At 37.5% G+C, this 20971-nt stretch overlaps 1 protein-coding gene across 2 annotated transcripts in view; it reads left to right on the top strand.

Moving 5' to 3' along the window:
• The window catches only part of PPP1R1C (protein phosphatase 1 regulatory inhibitor subunit 1C), a 127333-nt gene that overhangs the window by 66741 nt on the left and 39621 nt on the right, over positions 1–20971 (top strand). For both annotated transcript variants that reach the window (XM_007461232.1, XM_007461233.1), the window contains exons 3-4: positions 3085–3131; positions 5086–5140. In XM_007461232.1, coding sequence (XP_007461294.1) covers positions 3085–3131; positions 5086–5140 — 102 coding nt within the window. The remainder of the gene's footprint in view (positions 1–3084; positions 3132–5085; positions 5141–20971) is intronic.

The raw sequence follows: 20971 nt of genomic DNA on the forward strand, positions 1-20971 counted from the left end.
ACAGATTGCCAACAAACACATGAAAGAATGCTCAACATCACTAATCATTAGCAAAATGCAAATCAAAACTACAATGCAATATCATCTCACAACAGTCAGAATGGGCATCATTAAAAAATCTACAAACAATAAATGCTGGAGATATTGTGGAGAAAAGGGAACCCTCATACACTGTTGGTGGGAATGTAAATTGATACAGCCACTATGCAGAACAGTATGGAGGTTCCTTAAGAAACTTAAAGCAGAACTACCATATGACCCATCAATCCCACTACTGGGCATATACCCTGAGAAAACCATAATTCAAAAAGAGTCATGTACCACAATGTTCATTGCAGCTCTATTTACAATAGCCAGGACATGGAAGCAACCTATGTGTCCATCAACAGATGAATGGATAAAGAAGATGTAGCACATATATACAGTGGAATATTACTCAGCCATAAAAAGAAATGAAATTGAATTATTTGTAGTGAGGTGGATGGACCTACAGTCTGTCATACAGAGTGAATAAGTAAGTCAGAAAGTGAAAAACAAATACTGTATGCTTACACATATATATGGAATCTAAAAAAAAAAAAAAGAAAAGAAAAAGGGGTCATGAAGAGCCTAGGGGGAAGACAGGAATAAAGACACAGACCTACTAGAGAATGGACTTGAGGACATGGGGAGTGGAAAGGGTAAGCTGGGACAAAGTGAGAGAGTGGTAATATATATATAGACATATACACACTATCAAATGTAAAATAGATAGCTAGTGGGAAGCAGTCGCATAGCACAGGGAGATTAGCTCTGTGCTTTGTGACCAGCTAGAAAGGTTGGATAGGTAGGGTGAGAGGGAGGGAGACGCAAGAGGGAGGAGATATGGGGATATATGTATATGTATAACTGATTCACTTCGTTATAAAGCAAGAACTAACACACCATTGTAAAGCAATTATACTCCAATAAAAATGTTAAAAAAAAAAAAAAGACTTAATTTGTGGCCTTACATATGGTCTCTCCTGGAAAAAGTTCCCATGTACATTTGAGAAGACTATGTGTGCAACTGTAATTGGTAGAATCTTCTATATATGTCTATTAGATATATATATATTTGATTTATTAAGTTTTTAAGTGTTCTGTTTCCCTGCTTATCTTCTTTCTGGTTGCTCTACCCATTATTGAGTGTGGGGTATTGAAGTCTCCAACTATTACTGCAGAACAGTTTATTTTTCTGTTCAGTTCTGTTAGTTTTGCCTCAGATACTTTGATGGTCTGTTGTTAGGTAGAGAAATGTTTATAATTTTTATATATCTTCTTTCTGTATTGAAACTTTTCTTAATATATGTCTTCTTTGTCTCATAACTTTTTTTGATTTGAAGTCTATTTTGTCTGATATTAGTATAGTCACCCTGCTCTCTTTTGGTTTCTATTTGCATAGAATTGTTTTTTCTATCCTTTGACTTTTACCCTATTTGTATATTTGGATCTAAAGTGAGTTTCTTGTAGGTAGTACAGATTGGATCATATGTTCTTATCCATTTTGCTAATCTTGGTCTTTTGAAGATTTTAATCTGTTTACATTTAAAGTAACTAATAAGACTTCCTTCTGTCATTTTGCTATTTGTTTCCTATATGACTTATAGCTTTTTTGTCCCTCATTTCCTGAATTCCTGTCTTCCTTTATGCTTACTTTTTAAAAATATGTATTTATTTATTTTATTTTTGGCTGTGTCATGTCTTAGTTGCCACACACAGGATCTTTCATTGTGGCATGCAGGCTTCTCTCTAGTTGTGGCACCCGGGCTCTCTAGTTGTGGCTTGTGTGCTTAGTAGTTGTGGTGCACAGGCTTAGTTGCCCCATGGTATGTGAGATCTTAGTTCCCCGATCTGGGATGTACCTGCATCCCCTGCATTGGAAGGCGGATTCTTCACCACTGGACCACCAGGGAAGCCCCATGTTTAGTTAATTTTTTGTAGTGAATTGTTTAAATTTCTTTCTCATTTCTTTTTGTGTACATTCTATAGCTGTTTTCTATGTAGCTACAATGGGGATTACACTTAAAACCCTAAAGTTATAACACTTTAATTTGAATTTATACTAGTTTAACTTCAATAACATACAAACACTCTTCTTTTACACCTCTGTCCCAACCCCTTATGGTTATTTATATCACAAAATTACATCCTTATACATTATGTACCCAAAAACATAAATTAATAATTCTTTAAATTCACTAGCCTCTTAAATTATGTAGAGAACAAAATGCAGAGTTACAAACCAAAGTTACAATTATACTTGCTTTCAGACATTCTTTCATGAATGTCTCGTTCAGTATTTAAACCATGGCATCAATCTCTCAGCTGTGGGACTAACCTAAAAGTGAGGAACGGTCAACTGGGTCTAGAAGCCAAGAGGCAGAATCCATGCAAAGTAGGTGAGGAGGTAGGAAAGAAGCCCAGCCCAGAACGTCCTCGCTCTGTGGAAGGGGAGTATGTGAGCACCTCTTCCTCCTCTCTCCCCTTCCTTACAACTGTTTTTTTACACAGACTATGTGGAAGTTGCCCTAGAAGTGTTACAAGAAATATTTCTGATAAAGTTACTGATTCTTTCCAGGGGCATATAGAAAAGAGGGTGCCTCTTTAGAGTCAGTGATTGGGCTGAACGGAAAAATAGGTTTGTTCTGCTTACTGGCAAACTTAAGGAAAATTGACAGAGGCTACAGTTAATAAACAGTGCTGCAAAATCCATGAGGAGAGGAGGTTGTTTACGCCTTAGCACTGTGAGGTTGATGATGCCAACAGTTGTTCTAGGAGGCATTTCTCTGGTCCCCCTTCCGGACTGCTGGAGTTGGGCAATTTGGAATTTCAGGAGGGATGCTTTTTTATTGCCTTTTTTAAACCTGTGGGAGAGGGTTATCTCAGAAGGAAACTATTTCTTTCTGCCTCCCACTGCCCTCTCAGCCACTAGACTAAGCCACGGATATTGTATAAGCATAAGGCAATTATTAAATCAGTCTGTTCCATGTTATTGAAAATTTAATGTGCATATTACAAGGAAAAATATCAACTTTCTAATAATTACACCTACTTCTCTTGCAGAAATAGATGACAAGAGAGCGACCAACACACAAGCAGAAGTAAGTTTTGTTATACTCTGTATAAATGTGTCCAACCAACTAAAAACGCTACCAGTTTGATTTGATGTGATATAAAATATGGTATCAATATAACTGTGTTGTAATAACTATTTAATTTGCTTTCCCCTACTGAACAAACAGTAAAATGGTGTCATAAAATCTCCACCTCTAGGTTACCCTTGATTCTCCACCTATGAAATACTAACCCCTGGAAAAACTTCTAAAATAAACTACTGATTTTAAAGGCAAGATATGGTATTGATAATTTCAATTTAGTGACTGGTTGTGTACCATCACAGGTTGGGACAGCCAATGTTGGAACCCTGGAACAAGAAGGTGGGGGACAGACACCTCTTAAGGGTCCTCTGTTGTGTGGAGCCAAGAGCAGATCCTGAGGCCACTCTCCACATACACACGTAGGAGTTCAGACTGAAAATATGAACCAGGGACAGGGGGGCTAGGGGAGCTGATAACATAGCATACACAGAATACAAGAAAACGAGCAAACTTGTGCCCAGAAATGGAAAATATATTGAGTAGGAATCATGCAGACTTGATACTCAATTCCCATGGCCACATGAGTAGGCATCTAGCAAAACTCAGTGGAAAATCTAGAAAGAACAAAATACCAGAAAGTCTCTCTCAAGACTCTTCTAAAAATTTAATGAGATTGTAAATGTGAAATGCTTTGAAAACTAAACTCTTACATAAATATTTTTATTAGTTAATAAGTTTTACCACTGTTACTAAACAAACCAACTTTTCTGGAGAATTAATTTTCTACTTAATCTGTGAATATGTATATGGAAATAAACATATAAGAAAACCTGGAAGTGAGTGCTTCTTAAAATCAACCAAATGTGACAGAATACAGCAGAGGTACAACAGAAGGCTCAATCATCCACACATGTATACTAATGTAGAGTTGCCCTGCCTGCATCTGTGCATAATAGACTAGTATCAAAACACTCTATTTTGCAGAAATTTGCTTGTACCATTTGCTTTTATTGATATGGATTTGGTAACTATTTGGTTGAATTTTTTACTTTTTAATAGGTTGTTTTTGCATCAGCTAAATACCAACATCTTGATGACTCCTTTGAGGGCAATTAAGCTTTAGTATGTATGAGTAAAGATGCCTCAAGCTCTATTTACAACTTCGTGAAACAGTTTCTAGTTTTCTTCAGACTCTGTACATATGTTCTTTCTAACATGCATGGAAAGCCTAGAACAATCCTCAAAAAGTATCTTGTAACTATTTATACTTGAACTTTTCAAAGCAAAAATAATTGCTAAAACTCCTGCCTTTGACACACTGAAATATAAGTAGACACACCATTAAAAAGGAGTCTTTGACATAATCTGATCAAGGTGTAGACCATATATATATATAATTTATTATAATAAGTAATGCCTTATACATATAAAAATATCTATTTCTATCTAAACTTTAAATATTATTATTGTGGTTCTGACCCTGAAATATGTTCCTCTGTTCCAATTTGTATCATTTTTAGTGCAAAAATTTCTGCCTCAATAAATTAATTCTGATCCAGTGTGCTTAAGAGTGTTAAGCAGCAGTTTTTTTAGGAAAGAGCTTTTGAACATGTAAAAGAATATTACCTCAACATTGTAATTCCAAGTAAATGGAGCTATTACATTGAACATCTCAATTCCATAGGATTATAGACTGATATTACTTAGCAAGGACTCTCATTAACCCTCCAGAACCACTGACAATCCTATGAACAGATATAATTATACCATGGACATAGCTTTTGGAGTATATTTTGTCCTGGGACTTATGCTTTTCTCTAAAATGGAAAGGATTAGTACTATCTCTTTCTTTCTTTCTTTTTAAAATAAACTAATGTTACTAGGTGTTTATTTCCCTCAAAGGGCTGATGACATTGTACTTTTTATCCAAATATAAGACTTATTACTTTTTTCTCTCTATCCACAGAATGCATCCCCTAAGCAAAGGAAGCAGAGCGTGTACACACCACCCGCCATGAAAGGTACTGTTCATGTACTGTTTCCAGTTGTTGTGAATGCTGAGTTCATGGATGGCAGGCAGGCTGTTCTCAGGCGCCTTATACCTGCTTATAAGCTAGATCTATCTTACTGAAAGTAACATTACTGACTTTCAGTAACATATGTTATTTAAAACCTAGTTTCATCAAGAGATAAATAGGTGAAGAAGGGACAACTAGCGATGTCTCAAAATCTCAGTCTGGAAATTCAGATTTTCCAAAATACTGACAAAAGTTTTCTTTTACCCTTCCTCACATGTTTTCCCTGAAGAGATTTTTCTAGAATCCCTAATTACTCTTGCAAGTGTTGGCAGATGATTATCTTTTTTTCCTTGGCTTAAGCAAAGTATGTCTTGAATTTCAGACAGATACAGATACAGTAAAGTGTTGCTTCACTGCCCTGTGTCAGGAGCAGTTCTAAGAAACCCAGTCAAACAGCTATTAGCTGTACATGTAACAGCTGTTGAAATAGCAACTAAGAATGCTAGCTCAGATTCTGGTGTTCTCCCAGAATTTCCACCCCTCCCCCACCAAATTAGAACTGCTAGAAGAACATCTAAGTGTATCAGAATTTTGACCAACATCAATTCCAGGGAAGGTTTCTTTTATTTCTCACACAACAGTATTCCTGACATGAGGCAGAGTGTGTCCAATCCAGTAGCTCGTGTTCCAGCCTGGCACTTGGGCTGCTGGCCCAGTGACTCATCATGCTGTCATACAGCTCGGTTTCAACTACAGGAGAGGCCAGCTGAACAGCTTCCTCTGAAGTCTAGAGAGATGTCTAAATTGGGAGTGAAATTTTCCACGCTGTATCCTCTCTAGATTTGGGGCTTTTCTCTGAAAGAGAGGTGGGACATAAAGGGACACATTAATAGCTACTTTCCATAAACTTCTGTCCTGTGCAGCTATAAAATACAATGTTTGCTTGTTCATAAGACTGCAGTAAATAATGCAGTCATCAGCATTTTAGTTAATTCCAGGGTAATTATTGAGGCTATCAGGCATCCCTTTCTCAAGATCAGTGTAATCATTTTTGAAGATATTTCCCCTATTGTAAGTCATCTTGTACTTTTAAGACACATCAGTTTTGGCATGAATGGGTCCCAAAGAAAGATATATGTTCACTCATTTAATAATTTCCTCTGTTCTATTTTGGGTTAGCTTAACTAAATAAAGACTGTTCTCATGTCCTTAGAGAATAACAGCATTATTTTTAAAGGAAAAATCTTAAAATCAAGGCCCCAAAGGCTCATGGTTTTTATACTTAGCTCTCAAATATAAGAATGTGGGATGCTAACATTTAGGGAAGTTAGTCATATTGTACATTTTTACCCATAACCTTACTACTGTTGAGCCCTCCAATATGGTCATTCAATGATAATCATTTTCGGTCATGAGTTAAAGGCTTGAGAAAACACAGTAATTCTTTCATGAGGCTATTCGGGTATAATTACAAGCCACTTAGGTCCTCATTTATTACCTGTAAATACTTAGCAAAGTCGCCTGCTACTGATTAAAGAGAAAAGAGAGCTAAATCCACATATTTTATTCAGTCTACCTGTCCCTTAGAGCTAAAAATGAATATTTTGGGACAAAATTAAGCAATGGTAACATATGGTGCATTGTAAGCACATTAAGAAACTTCAATCATAAAAAAGATGAATTAGAAAGGAAATGTTATTGAAATGCAAAATCAATAATAACAACTGCTCTGAAATGTATAATTCTTCAGACTTCAGTGGAACATGCAATTATTGAATGTAAAAAATGTTTGCTAGAAGAGCAAAGTAGCACCAGATATGATTAATAGTTCTGAAAGAAATCACTCTGACCAAATGGCCAACTAGAGCTTCATGAATGACCCAGTGAGTAGCTGATTAGTAAAACAAAAGAAAACAAACTAGCTAGACACCTTCCTTCTTCTCTTGTATTAGGTAGTGAGGAGTTACTGGATATAGAGGCCTATACCCAGGAGAGAGATGCTACATTCTGCCTACGCCATTTCAATAGATGCCCAGACAGACTAGTCTCCCAGCTCCTACATTCATTTATTTTTCCCTCTTTCAGTTACTATGGTATTTATGGCTCCACCAGCTCTCAGAAAACAGAGACATGTCCAGATCACCTCTTGTGATGAAGGCTTTATGAAGGTGCATGGGTAGGTAGGGGGTAAGAAATAGAGCAGAGGAAACCATTTTAACAGGTACACTGTCAGGACTGATAGGCTGATGACCTCCAAATTCATATCTGCAGCCCTAACTTATCTCCTGAACCTCAGACTCCCATTTCTAACTAGCCACCAAATTTCTTCCCCTGAATGAATGACATTCATTGAAACTTCTCAAATTTAATATGTCCAAAACCAAACTCATTGGTTCTTTTTTGGTTTTTCCCCATCTCAATAATCTTATTCAGCTGTTGAGAACAAAAACCTTTGCATAGCGGAGCGGCTGGGCCCGTGAGCCATGGCCGCTGAGCCTGCGTGTCCGGAGCCTGTGCTCCGCAAAGGGAGAGGCCACAGCAGTGAGAGGCCCGCGTACCAAAAAAAAAAAAAAAAACCTTTGCATAATCCTTGACTGCTCCCCCTTACCCAATCCATCATCTACTCTTGTTGGTGCTAATTTCAAGATGTACCCCTTCTCTATTTTCCGTATCTTCCACTGCTACTACCTTGTGCGACCACCATTGTTTCTTGCCTGGGCTGCTGAAGTAGCCTCCTTACTGCTCTCCTGCTTCTGCTCTTGACCCTCTATAATCGAGTCTCCACACACAAACCAGAGTAATTCCTCTAACGCACAAATGTGATCATGCCACCCCCTTGATCAAAATCCTCAAAAACTTCCTGTTGCATTCAGAATAAAATGAAAAATCCAATCATGGCTTACAAGTCCCTGAATGAGCTGCACTGTCCTTTCCCCTTGATCTTACCTCCTTTCACGCTGCCCCTTGTTCATCGGGGTTCAATGTCATGGACTTTTTTGGTTTATAAACATCTCAAACACACTTCTGTATCAGAGCATTTGTACTTTCCACTTTCTCTGCTTGAGAAGCTCTTTATCCAGTGGCCTCACAGGTAACTCAGTTCCCTCCTCAGAAAGGTCTTCATTTCCTGATAACTGCCCATCCTACCATCACTATCCATGTCCTTATAACACTGCCTTAATTTTTTCCATGGCACTCATCATTATGTACCTAGAATGAGGTGTCCATGACAACAGTTTTGTTCATTTGACATTCCCAGCACTTAGTACAGTTTCTGGCACATAATAGGTGCTCAATAAAAACTTGTTGAATAAGTGAACTGTAATGAACTGGGGAATCCAGCCACATTGTCATCTGCTGGGAAGAGGATGTCCCTTAAACCTTGTTCTACTAATTGTCATACTTGTGACTCTGCTTCTGTTTCTCTTTCTCTCTCTGCTTGATCCCCCTTTAACTCTTACATTCTTACTTATCCGTATGCTTCTGTTTTTCTAGTTTTACTTTTTCCCACTCCCTTCCCCTCTAGTCAAAGAGAAAATCTGATTTGGAAAATCAGTTACCATCCAGAATGATGCATAGATTTGGCTGGATTCTTAAGAAAGGTTATTTCATGGACCACTGGAACCATTAGGTGGTTGCCTCTGACTAGAGCCTGGTTCCTCCAACAGTTAGTTTCTGGCCAAGATGGCAGCATCATGGGAAACAAACTTGGCAATGTAAATAGAAGAATCTGGAGATGGCTCTCTCCCTTCAGAGATGTTTCATGACTTGATCAGAACATTTACTCTTAGAAAGTAATAGTAGAGTTAGTTCTTGGTCTTGCCATCTTTCTAGTCATAACATTATAGTCATTCAAAGTTGTCAAGTTTAAAGATTAACTAGTACAACTATCTAGTGATGCATCAAACATCACTTCCATCTTTTCCACTGCATCTAAACTCAGAGTATTAGATTGGCTATGTTCTCTTGAAGTTCTAATATATTAGGCTTAGGCTGTAGCCAAATAAGCAAAAGTTCCAGGTGATTCTGCTGTAGCAAGTCTAAAAACTGACCAGACTCCAGATATCCAATCATCTATCTAACATGTCTTTCTTATGTCATAGGTTGAATAAATGAAATGAAATCTCATGGAAATCAAAGATCATGAGATCAAAATTAGCATGTTCAAAACTGACCTTCTGATCTCCACAGCGAATCAATTTGTCCTTCATGTTCCCCTTCTCAGAAAGGTGCTTATTCCTGAGTTCTGGGGGTCTCCAAGGACTGACTCTCTCTCCTTCACTCTCTTCATTAGTAGAGCACCAGGTCTTGTGGATTGTGCCCCATTAATACCTCTCCCACCTTCCCCTCTTCTATCTCCAATGTCACCATCACAATTCAAGTCACATTCATTTCTTTGCCAGGATATAAAAGGTTACTCTCCATTTAGTCTCTTCCCTCTACTTTCCATCTGTTTTCTATACTGTACCCAGAGTGAACTTCTTAAAAACCGGATGTGATTATGCCACTTCCTTGGTTAAAACTCAATAGCTCCTCACTGCCCTTAGACAAAATTCCTATTCCAGAGCAAAGTTTAAAAAGCTTACTGCCCTGTGGCTCCAATATGCCTCTCCTCTCCTTACCCACTAGGTCCCAGCCACATTGGCATTCTGCCAGGTTCTAAATGCACCAAGCTCTTTCCTGAAGAGTCTGCATACATTCTTCATCTAGAATATTCTCCCTTGCCTCCTTCTTGTCCTCATTCTTTATTTGCTTAGTTCCTACTTATCATTCAAGCCCTGTCCTTAAAGGTCAGATCCTGAAAGGAGCTTTCCCTAACCCTCCATTCTAAATTATGTGTAGCTATGAACTTTCTATTAATAGTTACACATTCTCTATAGTTCTTTCACTGCAAGTAATCACAATATTCAATTATTTATTAAGTGTCTGTCTCTCCAACTACACCAGAAGTGATCTACATGGCAGCAGCGACAGTGCCTATTTTGTTTATTACCTTATCTGCAGGGCTTAACACAATGCTTGAGACATAAGCAGTGCTTATACATATACTTTTAAATAATTTCTTTAAATGTACCCAACACTACTGATGGTGAATGAATCATTTCCTTAGGGTGTTTACCTTCTCTCTGGTCTATTAGAAAGATCTTTTCTCTATTGAAATTTATATTCATGGATTCCTTTCTATATCTTGTTGCTATTTGTGATAAATTTTAAAATGACAACTATCTGAATATTTCAAGACATCTATCAGGTCCTTGCCTCACCACTAATTTCTCTTTTTCCAGGTTAAAACATTTCAATGTCAATTATGCCTGTCCTTTCACATTCACTCCTTATCTCCTAATAAGCTTTACTTTGCCTATATCACTCTAGAAGTACATCATTCAAAATCAACTTATATTTAAGGAGTGGTCTGACCAGAACAGAATGGAGACTTCAATTATGCCTGTCACCTCCTTCATTCCAGATAATTTAATTCCATTAATGCGACCCCAAATTGTATTAGCTTTCTCTGGCAGCCATATACATTGGTGACAAATAGTGAGCTTACCATAAATTCAAAACTTCCAAGGCTTTTTTCATGTACTGCTTTAAAGCCATATTATTTATAATGTATAGCTCATTTAAAAATTATGTCTTTTCTTAACCAAAAAGCAAGGCAGTGCTATCATCCCAATTGACTTTCATCTTCTTAAAGTCAGACTGTCACATGAACATGTCATATTTCATATCATGATTCCATCATCTATTTTATTTTCCATTATCTCAATTGTCTGTCATCCATAGGTTATATAAATTTATCTCTGATATTTTTATCCACATCTGTAATAGACGTATCAAACAGAACGGGGCAAAGAAAGGCCTGCAGCACACATATCTCCCTCTAGTTGACACTGGTCCCCCTGAAGGCCATCATTCAACCAGTTATAAAATAGACTTATTATGTCAAGATTACATCCCTTAAAACCAGAGGATATTATAAACTCTTATTAGATATATTATTATATTTCAGATATGGTGTGCTGACCACATCTTTTCATCTCTATAGATGAGTCATAAATTTGTAACGTATATTATGCATAAAAAATCACAAGTTGAAGGTTGCATAGAAAACAGACTTACTTTTCCATTACCCTGTGTGATATAGTGCTTTATAATTATGTAAATAGAAAGTTCTGAGGATTATCAGAAAAATGATAGCTGACTACTGAATACCCATGTGATTTCTCTGGTGTTTATATGGTGGTCAGCCCTGTAATTTACAGAACAGCCAATTAAATTATTGTTGGATAGCTTGAATCATGTTTTCAGAAGAGCAAAGTAGGTTTGAATCTTGGGGCAGGAAATGGCTGACTCACTTCCACCCCCACTTTGTGTGTGTGTGTGTTTTACTGGAAGGCAAATGCCTTCAGTTGAAGACAGCAAAGCAAGGGCTATCGATTTAAAAGGAAATCTGAACACGAAACAAAGCAGCTGACTGAAAAACAGCTTTGTAGAGCAGGTCTATTAGTATTACATTGCCATTCCTAATGTATAACAAGTCAGATGTTTCATGGACTTCTGAAAAAATCTTCTTCCTCTCATTCTTCATAATTTCTTTGCTACTTCAGTGTCCAGAGATTGTTCTTCTGACATGTCCAGTAGGTCTTCTCTGAATGCTTACAGCATTGTAACTCCTACATTATTTTCCTCCAAGAATGGTGTGATCTTGATATTTTATCTCAATTTAGCCTCTTTTCATAATAAAGCAATAAATGTAAATAAGGAAGGAAATAAACTGGCCCAATAAAAAGTCTAACATGGATTCTGGAGGATGGTAGGTGACAGTGACAAAGATGTGCCATGTAATATTAACTGAAGGATAATCTTCAAATCAGGGAAAGCTGTTGATCGTAGTAATTTAATGGGACCCAGCAGGAAAAGACATGGACATTGTGGAGGAAGCAATCAGTGTTCAAACCTCAGTGACACCACTTGTTAACTGTTCAACTTCAGCAAGTCAATGATTTTAACCTGTCTCTTCTCTCATTAGTTAAATGAAGGTGACACCCACCACACAGGCCTGTTGTGGGGACAAAATGAAACAATATGTGTAAAGAGTATGCTTAGAAAAGGCACACAATATGTAAGATCTATTTTGAGTAATTATTTGAACCCTGGATTAAGAGGCAGGTACACCGCTCCTCGTTTCCCCTGAGCCTGCAGAAAGGAGGAATGAAGCCCTGGGGAGAGACCAAGGAGGGATGGAAGGTCTTGGAGATGAATAAAATCCCTGCCAGAGCTTTGCTCTCATCCCAGTAGGAACTGAAGAGTCAGGGCTAAAGGTGCCTGATCCTAATAAGCATGTGGACAACCAAACCTTGCAACACTCACTCCACTTTTATTTGTACCAGTCTCAGGTAGATTTGTGGAGTTGATCTTTGACCTTTCACTTCCTTTGTAACAAAACCCTGCTTTGCTTCATTCACCTGCCTCCTCCTCTCAGACACCCAACCCCTCTTTTCCCAGCTAACTAACAGCCCTCTCAGAGGTATTGATATTTAAATTAATCAATCTCATATTTCAAAAAAGCCTAAGAAAGTGATGTTTAATGGTAAACTTGGGGGTGCTAAAGAAGAACATACAATAAACATTTCTAGCCAGGGGGACGTGTAGGAAATCATATAAATTCAGCCTATAATTAGGCAATGTAGGTAGGTTAACAATGATTATATAGAACTATGATCAAATCACTCTTCCTGAGTTTGAAACCTTTTATAATTGTGCTGAAAAAAAAATTCTCAAAAGGAATAAACTAGCCATAGTATCCTGTTTTCATCACCCCCTGCATGTTGAAAAGTCAGGGACAGAAGGTAGCAAGATCTTGTAGCTTTCGCATCAGGCCGTCTCCACATTGCATTCCTTTTTTTTTTTTTTAATAACATTTCTGTCCCTCTGTGGTTGTTCTTCAGGTATTCATCACATTTGCCTTTCTAAATCTTGGCTTTTATGTTTGTGCTGGCCTGGTTTATTTACTGTGTAGGGTGGGGTTTATTTATGCAACTCAAGAAACATTTTAACAGATTTCTAGATAACAAAGAACATTCTAAATATATACAAGTCTTGCCTTAAAAAAAAAAAACCAAAAAACAACCAAATATGCTTCTATTTCCAGATCCACTTCCTTCACTTCTCTTCAATTTCTTTCACTAAGTTCTATGTTCATCTTTCCTCATATCTTTGAATTCAGAAGGTGGGGTCAGATTGGGGAACTGATCTGAGAATGTATCTTTCTTTTTTTTTTTGGATTGTATTGTATGTGCATTATATATTATATATTATATATATATATATAATATATAATATATATATTTAATCGATCTCCATTGGAGTATAATCGCTTCACAATATTGTTTTAGTTTCTGTTGTACACCAGAGTGAATCAGCCATATGCATACATACGTCCCCATGTGGTGCCAATTAAACTTTGCAAAGGAAACCACTTTTCACCAATATGGTTCCATTCAGGTGTCTGTATATATTTACACCTATTTTAAGCTTAATCTTTTAAATGTTATCAATACATTCCTCTGTTTAAATAACATGCAACTTTTAAAATTGCTTCCTATCTTAGAAGTAGGGGAAGAGATGAACTTTTTGTATTTGTTTGGAACAGATAAATCAAGACCCAGTGTCTCTAGGTTTCTCCCAAGTCGGCAAATGGTAAAATTCAGTTGCATAAGCACTAAAAATGTACTGCCACACATCACATATGAGCCTCCACTGTGTATCGAGCATGGCCTTAAAGTGGTGTGGCTGCAGAGATGAAAGGCAAAATCCGCACCTTCTAGGAGACCAGTCTAGAGGAAGCAACACACAAGTGGACAGGTAGAGCACACCATGGTAAGTCCTTGTACAGGGATTTAAGCAGAGTTATCAGGGGATGTGAGGAAATCCACACTGTCTGGGGGACCAGAAGGTATAAGGCCTTTTAGATCACAGAAGGAAGAGTCATGTTTACACATGTCTGCAGAGTTAAATGGACTGGGTCATGGAAAAGTGGAACACACATCTCACCATTTTCACTCCTCCTGCTCATACAAACTTCCAAAGCATTTAAGATGATATCATAATGTAGACAGTTAAATCCTACATGGATCATCACCAAGTACTTTGCTGCCATGCAAAGTCTAAAAAGGCTCTACTTATGGACTACATAGACATCACTTTCCAATGCATTTGGAAATCCTTGTACATTTGATTCCATTTTTAAAAGTCTGGTTCATGTCTTTGTCTTTCCTCTTAATAATATTACTTTTAACAGAGTAAGTTCCAACTCAAATTATACTAGTTTAAAAATAAAATTTATATTTTAGAACAGTTTTAGATTTATAGGAAAATTGTGATAATACAGAGTTTCCATATATGCTATATCCAGTTTTTTCTATGATATATACCTTATATTAATATGGTACATTTGTTACTTACCAAACCAATATTGATCCATTATTATTAACTAAAGTCCATGTTTTATTCATATTTGTGTAGTTTTTGCCTAATGTCCTTTTTCTGATCTACGAACACATCCAGGATACCACCTTACATTTAGTTATCACATTTCCTTAGGCTTCTCTTGCTTTTGACAGTTTCTCAGACTTTCCTTGTTTTTGATGACTTTGACAGTGTTGAGGAGTACTGGTCAGGTATTTTCTGGAATATTCCTCTATTGGGATTTGTCTGATGTTTTTCTCATGACTAGACTGGGATTGTGGGTTCTGGGGAGAAAGACTATAGATATAAAGTGACCATTTCATCACATGGTATCAAGGGTACATGCTATCAACCTGATTTATCACTGTTGATGTTGACCTTGATCACCTGGTTGAGGGAGTGTTCGCCAGTTCTCCCCACTGCAGTTACTGTTTTTTTACCCCCTTTCCATATTTCATTCTCTGGAAGGAAGTCACCATGTGTAGCTCACACTCAAGGAGTGGGAAGTTATACTCCACCTCCTTGAAAAAAATGTATCTACATAAAATTATTCTGTAAACATATTATAAATTTTTTTGGAATAAATTCCAATAAATAACTATTTGGAATTCATTTTGCACAGAACATTTGTCTCTGCTCCTCCATTTTTTTACATTTATTCACTCATTTATTTTTATCAGTATGGACTCATGGATATTTATTTAATACTCTGGGTTATAACTCAGTACTACTTTATTTTGTTGCTCACACCATTACTGTGGGGTTGTTTTTGTTTTAGCATATTCTTACTTTCTGGTGCTACAAGATACTCCAGGCTCATTTGTATATCTTCTACCCCAGTCTTACAGAATCAGACATTTCTCCAAGAAGCCCTCAAATTACAATTTTTATTTTTATTTGAGTCAGTATACTGTAAAACATATGTTTGCATTAGTATATAGTTACTAAAAATAGAGAAGTCTATCTCTTGCTCTGCTGAAATGTATGTGCATTATATCCATTAGTGTTTAGGAGGGTTAATGCCACACTATCGGCATACTAAGACGTACACACCCCATGCTTATTAACGCTAATGGGAGTCCAGGAAGAAAAAACAATGCATATAAGTAGAACAGGCAGATGTTGTCTGTATGGGCTTGCCTTCCTTCAGTTAAAACCTAATACAGTGTTCCATTATGTTTTCTGGGATGAGATATGTATTGCCTCTTTATAGATGCCGAATTGGGAATAAGTTTGCAGCCTTCTTGGAGATTGGCTATTTGCTTTACTTAAATCAAAGATTTTAAAAAGTAATGTGTAGGGCTTCCCTGGTGGCGCAGTGGTTGAGAGTCCGCCTGCCGATGCAGGGGACACGGGTTCGTGCCCTGGTATGGGAAGATCCCACATGCCGCGGAGCGGCTGGGCCCGTGAACCATGGCCGCTGAGCCTGTGCGTCCGGGGCCTGTGCTCCGCAACGGGAGAGGCCACAACAGTGAGAGGCCCGCGTACAGCAAAAAAAAAAAAAAAAAAAGTAATGTGTAAACACCATATATTTGTGTAGTGCTTCAACATCAACTGTGTTTTTGTATAGCTAATTTGTTTTTTACAGGAAACGATGTAAGGTAAGCAGAATCTTTCATTTTAGAGGAAAGTGAGGCTCACAGAGAGAGCAGGGTTCCCATGTTTAATGTCATGCTCCTTTACAAGGCCAAATTGTGACATGAGCTTTTTTTGCTTTTCTGTTGGAAAAGTCAGTTTTTTTCCCATTTACCCATCGATCCTATTTGCCCTAATTAAAATCTAAAGATCCTTCAGCCTTATAACTTAGTGAATTTTTTACAAAATCTTTTATACAAAAGTTCCTACAAGATGCTTAGTACTCGTTTTTAATAATTTTTATATTTTGAACTCACATATGTAATATGTCATATGTAATAACAATGTCATATGTAATATGTCATATGTAATAACAATGGACTTAAACAATGGATTAAGTCTGCCTTAATCTTCTCTCTCTCCAATCTGCCTTTCCCCACCTCCGACAGCTGACCACACAAATCTAACCCTGTGACTTTTTGTTTACAACCCTTCAAATGTGCACCCATTCCTTTATGACAAGGCCCTGGAAATAATTTGCAGGGCTGTTTACGATCTGGCCCCTCCTACCTGTCTAGCCCCACCTCCTACCACAGCTTCCTTTAATCTCAGGCTGCAGCAATGCAGAGCTGCATTAAGTTCCTCAAAAACAATGCGTGGTTTCTTGCCTCCACATTTGTTCTGTAGCTTCATTTGCATAGATGTCCTCTCTCTGAGCCCCTACTTCTAAATCCTTTGAGCTGTGCTCCTTTGAGACTCAGAATGAATTATACCTATCTATTTGTGTGTATGGGTAATCCCTTCTAGCTAGACTGAATTCCTTGGAAACAGGGCCAATGTCTTATTTGTCTTTCAGGAGTATTCTTGTCTTCCATTTGTATTGCTGAGGACTCTTTTTTTTTTTTAACATCTTTATTGGGGTATAATTGCTTTACAATGGTGTGTTAGTTTCTGCTTTATAACAAAGTGAATCAGTTATACATATACATATGTTCCCATATCTCTTCCCTCTTGCATCTTCCTCCCTCCCACCCTCCCTATCGCACCCCTCCAGGCGGTCACAAAGCACCGAGCTGATATCCCTGTGCTATGCGGCTGCTTCCCACTAGCTATCTACCTTATGTTTGGTAGTGTATATATGTCCATGCCTCTCTCTCTCGCTTTGACACTTGCTGAGGACTCTTAGTAAACACTGAATCAGTGACTGAATAACCTTTCTGATTTAAAAATGAATGTCAGTTTAACGGTTTAATTTTAGCCATACTGAAAAAAAATGACAAATTGCTGATGTGTATTTCAGTCACTCATTCATTTACTCACTCACCCTCACTCATTCACTCTACAAACATTTACAAAATGCTTACTATCTGCCAGGCAGTCATGTATTAGGCTCTTTTGGTTGAGGATGAGCTAAACACAGTCCTTGTCCATAGGAAACAACGTAGTCAAATGGAAAAGAAAGCTGTGTAAAACAATAATAAGTTCCATAAGACTGATGTGGACAATGTTATGAGTATGGTAGAGGAACCCACTAGCTCTCCTTGTCACAGATAGCAAAGACTTCGCAGGGGAAATGAACTTCGTCTGTTAGTTGAGGGATGAGTGAGATTTTCATAGAGAAGCCCATGGCGTGGATTCCAGACAAAGGGTTGAGCAGCTGCAGAGGCACAAAAGCCAAAGGGCAGGTGAACCCGGAACACTGTGGCTGGGGGTGAAGCCTGTGGAGGAGGGAACATGGAGAGATGCTGGGGACTGGTCAAAGGTCCTGTGTGCCATGTGCTCAGGAGCTGAAATTTTGTCTGGAGAAAACAGAGCACTTTTGGACAATTCTTAAGATTACTTGGTATGTTACCTTGTTCTCTTGAGTGCTTTGAAAATATTAGGAAGAGGGAAAAGGATTAAGAAGTTGATTCACAGAGTTAATTTTTAAAAATTAGTCTACTCTAGATTTTATTTGCCTCAGTTCATCTGCCTGTTTCTACTGCTCTTATTTATAGAAGATGGCTAACAACTAGCACCAACTTCTTTTTCTCTTGCTTTAGTGCATTTTGACTTTCTAAATAATATTTATGAGCTGTGAGAAGTTGAAATACTCATCAGATTATCTTCCAAAATAAATTAATGGAAATCCAATTAGGAATGTGTTATAAAATAAAAATGTCAAGATAAATTGAAGACTTGGTTCTTAGTGGGGCAAATTTAAGGTAGGATTACATTCTTACAAACTTGTACTGGCCTATGAAACTTTTCTAAACATTCTCCCTTTTAAAACCTTATATTCTTGTCTGATCACAAGACAGCTTTAAGAACAGTTTCATTAATTCGTTTCTCAACAGGTCCTCATGACAAAATATCCCACGTTTCAGTTGTCAGAACAGGCTGCATTCTTTCTGTGGAGTGTGTATCTTTGGAACAGTAAAGATACCAGCATTGCTGCCAATCAGTATACAAATACTTATTAAACTTGAACTCTCTGCAAAGCTCTGAGCCATGTGTTAAATAAATGAACTACCAAGTTTTAAAACACTCTACGTCAAATTCTGAAAATTTTCAATTTTTTCATTAAGAGACAAAAACACCAGACAGAAGTAAGAGTGTCCAAAGATTTGTTTCAGGAAATTACTAGGCCCACATGATAAAAATTACATGATAAGCACTGCATTTATGATCTGTGTTCTATATCTCTTTCTAGTGTAATTACCAACAGGAGCCATGTTGTGCTTTCCTTACCTTTGATAGGAAGCCAAAGCCACCTTTTTTTTTTCTTGACAGAAATTTTATTCACTGCATTCTTGAGTAAGTTTGTAAGATTTTATTCTCAAGACCAAACTTAAAATGATCTTACTGACTTTCAACAAGCTATCTTAGAGCAAGGTCCTCATATGTTTCCCTCAATATAACAACAAGACAATCTCAGCTTTAAATACAGATGGACTAGAACTGATAAAGGACTTTGGGGGTTGGAAATGGCATCATTTTGCCCCTTCTGGATCCGAGGCCATTGCTAAGTCTATTATTAAATATTTAATTCTTAAAAGCATACTGGTCCCCCTAGGCCCTGGCAGTCTAGAGGCAAATAAAGGAAGTAAGCTGTAGAAGTAACAATTAAAATGATTGGCAGAGATGTGTGAGGAGGGAAGTAAGCTGTCTGAGGAGGGAAGAAGCAGAAGCACTATAAATTTACAGTTACATCACTGTGTAGGACAAGATGACCAAAACACTGACCTGGAATCACTCAGAAAAAAAGCTGTACTATTTTTAATGTAACATGCATTTTAAAAGGCAGGAAACTGAAAGTATGCAATGAAAGATTTTAAATCCTACCATTTTTTTTTTTTTTTTAGAGTTCCTACTCAGTGTGGTATGTACTTTACAGTGCATGAAAATACAAGTGTGAATGCCCTCTCATTCTTTTTCTGAAGACTTAAAAAAATTTTTCTATTGGAGTATAGTTGCTTTACAATGTTGTGTCAGTTTCTACTGTACAGCAAAGTGAATCAACTATACGTATACATATATCCCCACTTTTTTGGATTTCCTTCCCATTTAGGTCACCACAGAGCAACGAGTAAAGTTCCCTGTGCTATACAGTAGGTTCTCATTAGTTATCTATTTTATACATAGTATCAATAGTGTTTATATGTCAATCCCAATCTCCCAATTCATCCCACCTCCCTCCCTCCCCCGTTGGTATCCAAATGTTTGTTCTCTACATCTGTGTCTCTATTTCTACCTTGTAAATAAGATCGTTGACACCAGTTGTTTCAGATTTCACATATATTGGTTAATATACGATATTTTTCTCTTTCTGACTGACTTCACTCTGTATGACAGTCTCTGGGTCCATCCATGTCTCTACAAATAACCCAATTTCGTTCCTTTTTATGGCTGAGTAATATTCCATTGTATATATGTACCACATATTCTTTATCCATTCCTCTGTTGATGGACATTTAGGTTTCTCCAAGACCTAGATATTGTAAATAGTGCTGTAATGAACACTGGGGTGCATGTGTCTTTTTGAATTATGGTTTCCTCTGGGTATATGCCCAGTAGTGGGATTGCTGGGTCGTATGGTAGTTCTATTTTTAGTTTTTTAAGGAACCTCCATACTGTTCTCCATAGTGGCTGTACCAATTCACATTCCCACCAACAGCGCAAGAGGGTTCCCTCTTCTCCACACCCTCTCCAGCATTTATTGTTTCTAGATTTTTTGATGATGGCCATTCTGACTGGTGTGAGGTGATACCTCATTGTAGTTTTGATTTGCATGTCTCTAACAATTAGTGATGTTGAGCATTTTTTCATGTTTGTTGGCCACCTGTATATCTTCTTTGGAGAAATGTCTATTTAGGTCTTCTGCCCATTTTTGGATTGGGTTGTTTGTTTTTTTGATATTGAGCTGCACGAGCTGCTTGTATATTTTGGAGATTAATCCTTTGTCAGTTGCTTCATTTGCAAATATTTTCTCCCATTCTGAGGGCTGTCTTTTCAAAAGCAAGGATGCCCACTCTTACAATCTTCTACAGTGGCCAAAGGGTCAGGGAGGGTGTGAACGACGGGAAATGGGAAAAGGTCTCAAGCTCAGTGGCTCATAAACTGGTGTTCCAGTCATTCAAGAACATTAGGAAGGATGCGAAAAGAAACTTGGCCTATTCAGAAGTTTTGCCTAAGTCAGTACCTTACCTCCTAACATGTAGTGGAGATTTCCTTAAAAATCTTTCTCAGAAATCTAAAGATGAAGACTGGCTTCTGATTTCCTCCAGTCCCTACAAAACATTTCATCAC

Source organism: Lipotes vexillifer, unplaced genomic scaffold, assembly GCF_000442215.2.
Source record: "Lipotes vexillifer unplaced genomic scaffold, Lipotes_vexillifer_v1.1 scaffold57, whole genome shotgun sequence".
In the NCBI taxonomy this organism is placed as follows: Eukaryota; Metazoa; Chordata; class Mammalia; order Artiodactyla; family Lipotidae; genus Lipotes; species Lipotes vexillifer.